This window comes from Camelus ferus, chromosome 33 (genome assembly GCF_009834535.1).
Source record: "Camelus ferus isolate YT-003-E chromosome 33, BCGSAC_Cfer_1.0, whole genome shotgun sequence".
Lineage (NCBI taxonomy): Eukaryota > Metazoa > Chordata > Mammalia > Artiodactyla > Camelidae > Camelus > Camelus ferus.
The window spans coordinates 6,580,853-6,586,850 of NC_045728.1; the positions used below are offsets into that span (position 1 = coordinate 6,580,853).

Consider the following 5,998-nt stretch of genomic DNA (forward strand, 5'->3'; position numbering starts at 1 on the left):
CCTTCAGCTCCTTCTTCCGGAACACACACAATCACAATTTCATAGTCTTCCCCAGACACTGCCTTTTTAAGCAGCAATCAATGCGACTGAAGATTAGAGCCAGAAAAAGTACCCTTGGACCTCACTATGCCCACCACTTTTTCACTCCAGTTTGGTTTTAAAGACCATCTTGAGGGCATTTCACAATGAAGGGAAGGACATGGGGCCTGAAAACAAAATGAGACTGAGGCTGCTTCTCACAGGGGACCTGTATTCAGATCACAGAGTCTCAGAGACTGTGGTAGCAGAAAGAGATGCTCAGTTAGCTTTAGCCACCAGATCAGGGCAAAAGCTGGGCGCTGTCTTTAGAACTTGTTGCAGAGAGGTGAGTCATGGCAGCATTTAAACTCCACAGTAGTGATGCGATTAAAGAGCTTCATGGGAATACATAGGCTGCTACAACCCTGGTATCCATAGGAAACGGTGTCACCTGGAGAGAGGCAGAGAAGAGGGCAAGTGAGGACCCAGAACCCAGATTGCAGGCCTGTGGGTGTGGGGTCCAGCATGTCCTGGGGTGCAGCTCAATAAATATTCCAGAATAAATCCGAGGACCAGTGCATCAACAAACTAATCAAGGAATGAGGGGAAAACAGCACTTTCCATGGAGGACTCATGCTCTTGGTAAATATCTGCCTCCTGGGATTGAGGTGCTGGAGGTGGGGCCCCCTAGTGGGATCTCCTAGGATAGCTCTGCAAACTTTGCTCAATCAGCTCCCCTCAAAAAACACACACGAGAGGATGAACAAACACTGCCCTCCTCCCGCTCCTCCTTCCTCTCCCCCAACCTCTGTCCCTAGTTCCCCAAACCCCATCACAGTCAGGTCCCACTCAGGGGAATTTCAGCAGCCCAATTCTAGTCACCCTCAGGAGCTAAACAAAAGACCCCTACTTCAGTTACAGGTCACCATCCCAGTTAAGGGCCACTTGGAGCCCAGTACCAGAATGAGATGATACTGCTTCATTAGTTCAGGTTAAAAGAAGAAAACTACCCCTTTTCTATGCTGCTCCTACTCCCAGGGCTCCTGAGAGGCCACCTCCCTGAGTCCTACAGCCACCCCGCCTTGTCCTTGGGGCCCAAGCTCTCATGGGGTCCCACGTGGAGAGGTTCATTCTACCCCCATCACCACCACCCTCAACACCCACTGCCAGCCTCTAACCTCAGGCAAAGGTCACCCAGGAGACCTCAGGCCCCACCTACCTTCGTAGACCTTCTTCAGGAAGCACTCCTCGCTGCCTTGAGTCTGGCAGAAGTTTTCTCCAGTCTCACAGACCCCACTGGCATTGAATCGTTCACACTGGAAACACTGTAGAGCTGGAAAGTCAAACCAGCATAGTGAGGCTCTTCCAGCCCAACCTCCCCACTGGTCAGGAGACAGAGCGCACCTCTGAGCCAGGTGTGGCCTGGACGTGGACCAGTTCCCACCGCCTGAAGAATGTGCTTGGCGTGTGCACCGCTAGGCACAGGATCTGCACCTGAGCATGGACGGCTCTTCCTGTCCTCCCAGGAATGGGCTGTGCTGCTGGAGGAAGGTCAAGTCCTTCACTGCAGCCCTGCTGACCCCACTTGCCAGCTGGCTACCACACCCAGCCCAGGAGACACCACTGAAAACATGCTCCGCGTGAATGGCATCTGCAGAGGCAGAACAGGCGGCTGCTGGAGTTGTGTGAGGAGTTGGTGCTGCCCAGCCCTGCTCTTTCCTTGCCGCAGCTTCATGAGGCCCCCCTCCCCCGTCCTCCTTCATACAGAGCTGGCTCGCTCCATCCACTCTCCCCTTTCATCTGAGGAGTAGGACTCGGAGGAGGACCCCGGGACTCAGCCTATAAGGAGAGCTGAAGGAGGCAGGGAGGGGAGAGAGAGGGGTGGGAGGAGGCAAGATGGGAAGTAAAAGAGAAGATGGGATGAGAGTGAGGTGAGCTAGGGGGAGACTGAAGGGAGAAGGGAGGGCGGGAGGGAGGGACAAATACTTGCCCTGGAGCTGCAGCTCCTGACTCCTCCTTGGGATAAGCACCCAGCAGCCCCTACGCTGTTCAACAGTGAGCACCTGATGTGTGCAAGGCACTATTCCAGGTGTTGGGCTGGGAACAGAGCGCTGAAGGGAGCCGTGAAACATCCATTCCACTTAATTAAACACTAAACAAATAAATGGGGTAAATGACTGACAATGAAGAAATAAGAAAGGTTATTTCAGGTCCTGCTGACTTGTGAAGACGATGAGGCTGAGGAAACGCCGCAGAGAGGGTGTGGTGAGGCAGTGGGGAGGCAAAAATATTTTCCGAGGGGTTATGTAAGCTCAAATCAGAATAATTTTTTAAAAAGTTGACTACTTGACTGGGAGAAGTTGGGAAACTGGTTCCAGGGCAAGTGCAAAGAAAGGTTCTGAGATGGAATTAGCTTGGCCAGTTTGAGAAACAAAAAGAAAAGCACAGGTAAAGTGGAAAACAGTGAGAATATGATAAAGTGGGAGTGAAGAGGCCAGCATGGACCAGACTGTAAGGATGGATCTTCTTACACCTGCGTCTTCCAACACGGTCGCCACAGGCCATAGGTGGCTATCGAGCCTGTGAAATGCAAGCAGTCCAAAGACATGGGCTCTAAGTGAGTTTCAAACACTTAGCACAAAAAATAAAAATTTTAAATTGTTCATCAGTAACTTTGATGTTGATTACATGCTGAAATGATAATATTTTAGATATACTGGGTTAAAGACTATTATTAAAATTGATTTTACACATTCCTTATTTTTTAAAATATGCCTACCAGAAAATTTAAAATTACATATGTAGGTTGGTTTATTTCTTATTTGTACAACACAGGTTAAGCCATCATAAGAATTGGGATTTTATTCAAAGTTGGAGGAGGCCACTAGAGGTTTTTAAATAGGGAGTGACATTAACTGGTTTCTGTTTTGCAAGTACACTCTAGCAGATGTGCAGACAGTAGATTTTAAAGAAGGAGAGAGTAACAGAAGCCCGGGAAAGAGGTAGCAGAAAGAGGAAGTTGAGAATAAAGCCACCAGTCAACCGAGTCAATGTAAGACACGAGAAATTAAAGGTCAAGTATGGACCTAATTAAACTTATAAGCTTTTGTATAGCAAAGGAAACCATAAGCAAAAGAAAATGACAACCTACAGAATGGGAGAAAGTATTTGCATATGATGTGACTGACAAAGGCTTAATCTCCAGAATATATAAACAGCTCATAAAACTTAATAACAAAAACCAAACAACCCAATCCAAAAACAGACAGAAGACCTAAACAAGCAATTCTCCAATGAAGACATACAAATGGCCAATAGGCGCATGAAAAAATGCTCAATATCACTAATTATCAGAGAAATGCAAATCAAAACTATAATGAGGTATCACCTCACACCAGTCAGAATGGCCATCATTCAAAAGTCCACGAATGATAAATGCTGGAGAGGCTGTGGAGAAAAGGGAACCCTCCTGCACTGCTGGTGGGAATGTAGTTTGGTGCAGCCATAATGGAAAACAGTATGGAGATTCCTCAAAAAACTAAAAATAGACTTACCACATGACCCAGCAATCCAACTTCTGAGTATGTATCTGGAGGGAATGCTAATCCGAAAAGATACATGCACCCCAATGTTCATAGCAGCACTATGTATACAATAGCCAAGACATAGAGACAACCTAAATGTCCATCAATAGATGACTGGATAAAGAAGTTGTTTTATATTTATACAGTGGAATACTACTGTAATGGCTGTAGATAATTCACATGCAGTTTCTTTCCATAATACGGAAAATATTTTAAGTCTATCTTTCTATTGGAAGGATAAGTGGCTAGAACTGCTGTGTTTTCACTCTTCAAAATACATTCTATCCTTGGTTCTCCTTGAGGCTTTAATCCAATTATTCTGTTCATTTTCACAAGAATACAAGGGTTTCCTCTGGAGTAGCCAAACTCAGGGTCATCCACACCATCACATGCTTCAAGTAAGACAAGAGGAAATTGACTTGCAACATTAACTGGACCCTTCTGTTCAAACAGTGCTCCATCAGGACAAACTGTGAGATTCTTCTGTTCTAAGTCATGTGGCTTTAGGAACTTCTTAAGGTCATCAATGTACCCTTGACAGGACTGTGGATCAGACCTGCTGAATGATTAATCCAACGCAGTCATTGGTTTTGGAAAAACCATAAGTCCTGGACTAGGAATCTGGTCATGGTATTTTGGAACCTCATCATTCAGGGTCTAAAGCATAACCCACATTGTGAATTAAAAGAGTGCAGCCAGGAACCCATAAAAGGTTACAGAGAAGAGCAAGATCAAGCCGCAGCTCTTGGTGGTGCGCCCAGGAACTCCCCAGTGGTCGGACTGTAGATGAAGAGCCTCCACTCGGCCGGGCTTTGGTTGAAGGACTTCTCTCGCTTCGCCGCGGTGTGTGTGCCGTGTGCCGACGGCGAGGGGAGCGGCGGCCGCGGGAACGCGGCGGCGCATCCCGGCTGGAGCGGCGGCAGGCGGCCGGCAGAGGAGACCTCCCGGTTGCCGTGGGCGCTCCAGCCCGTGTTCCACACTTTGTTTTTTGTTCTTGCTAAAAAGCCCCCCAAATTGGTTGCATTTTGGTCATGTAGTATAGTGTCTAACTTCATTTTCTGATGTTTCACAGCCGACAGCCTTGAAGTCTCTCCCCTTTCCCCCTATATCTGGGCGCCAGGAGCCCCCTCCTTCACCACTGGTGGGAGTTTCAAACCACACACGCCCCGGCCTGCAGGAAGGAGCCTCGCCCTGCCGCTCTCCCTCACTGCCGTATAAATTCAAGACTGTCTCCTTTCTCAGCTCCCTCAAGCCATTTTGAGACCAGCTTGACAGTAAGCCCTGCTCTCCCAAGAAAGCCTCATTAGGTAAGTAATAAACCTTTTCATTCCCTCCTGGTACATGTGTGGCATCACCAGTCTTGACAGCTGAACCGAATTTTGGGTGAGGGTCCATCCTGTTTCTGCAGGATAACCCCAGCAGCTTGAAATCTTAAAGCATTCAACAAATGGAGTACCCAAGCACTTCAGCTTTCAAAAATGTTTAAAGCAGTTGAAATCAAGAGACTCTGAAGCAGAAAGATATTACTGTATCCCCAGAAAAGCAAAATGACCCTCTTAAATCATAATGTATATGGTAGTCTTATCTGTTGGACATTCCAATGTCAAGGCAGGGAGACGTAGAGTCAAAACAGGTGACACCTGGAAACATAACCTGCCACTCATACAGATTCTCCTTAGTCCCCACTGCCTTCCTGCCCCAGGGACTCACCTTGCAGGGAGCCCAGCAGCAAGGACAGGACCACCAGCAGCAGCAGGAGGCTCTTACCCATCTCTGGATTCCGTCCCAGCTCCAAGGATTTGCAAGAGGCAGGACAGAACCACAGTCCTCAAGAGCCTCTGAGATCCCAGACTTATAAATCCAGGCTGGGAGGAGCAGCCAGTGGCCGCCCAGACAGAGGACTGCACTTCCTTCAGCAAACAGGGTGCCTGAAGGAACCTGGGCCCTGCATTCCTTCCAGCATTACTGGCCCTGCTCACCTTTACTGGCCCTGCTGAGGGAGCCAAGTTATGTAAGAACTGGCTCTTTTCACAGCTGTAACGTGGAAGGCTAGAGTCTGATTATATCGCCCAAGGATTTGGGGAGTTCAATCGAGTTAGTGAAGTTTCACCATGTAAAGAGGTTTGCCATACTAAAGAGCGCTACTAGAGGGATGGTGTGACTAAAGATTCTCCAACTAAGGCTACTCTCTTTTTAAAATAAGCCTAGGGAAATAAACACATGCTTAGAATTTGGTAAAGTACAGCTCAGACACAAAGAGATTTTAATGGTAGTATTGCCTCCTTTCTTGGAAATGAAACACATCTGCATTTGTTTTGTCATGTTTTGGCAAACAGGAGCAAAGTGGAGTGTTTCTCCCCAAATCTTCGAGATGTATGCTACAAGCAACCCATAGT

General features: G+C 47.5%; 1 protein-coding gene and 1 pseudogene across 1 annotated transcript; both read right to left on the reverse strand.

Moving 5' to 3' along the window:
- Positions 1-230: 230 nt before the first annotated feature.
- Positions 231-1,753, reverse strand: LOC102504694. Its single transcript, XM_032472317.1, has 3 exons — positions 1,604-1,753; positions 1,238-1,493; positions 231-469 (listed from the first exon to the last, which is right to left on the reverse strand). Exons 1-3 carry the CDS (start codon positions 1,751-1,753, stop codon positions 345-347), a joined length of 531 nt encoding a protein of 176 aa, XP_032328208.1. The 3' UTR covers positions 231-344.
- Positions 1,754-3,755: 2,002 nt separating this feature from the next.
- LOC102513618 lies at positions 3,756-5,373 on the reverse strand (annotated as a pseudogene).
- Between the last annotated feature and the right edge of the window lie 625 nt (positions 5,374-5,998).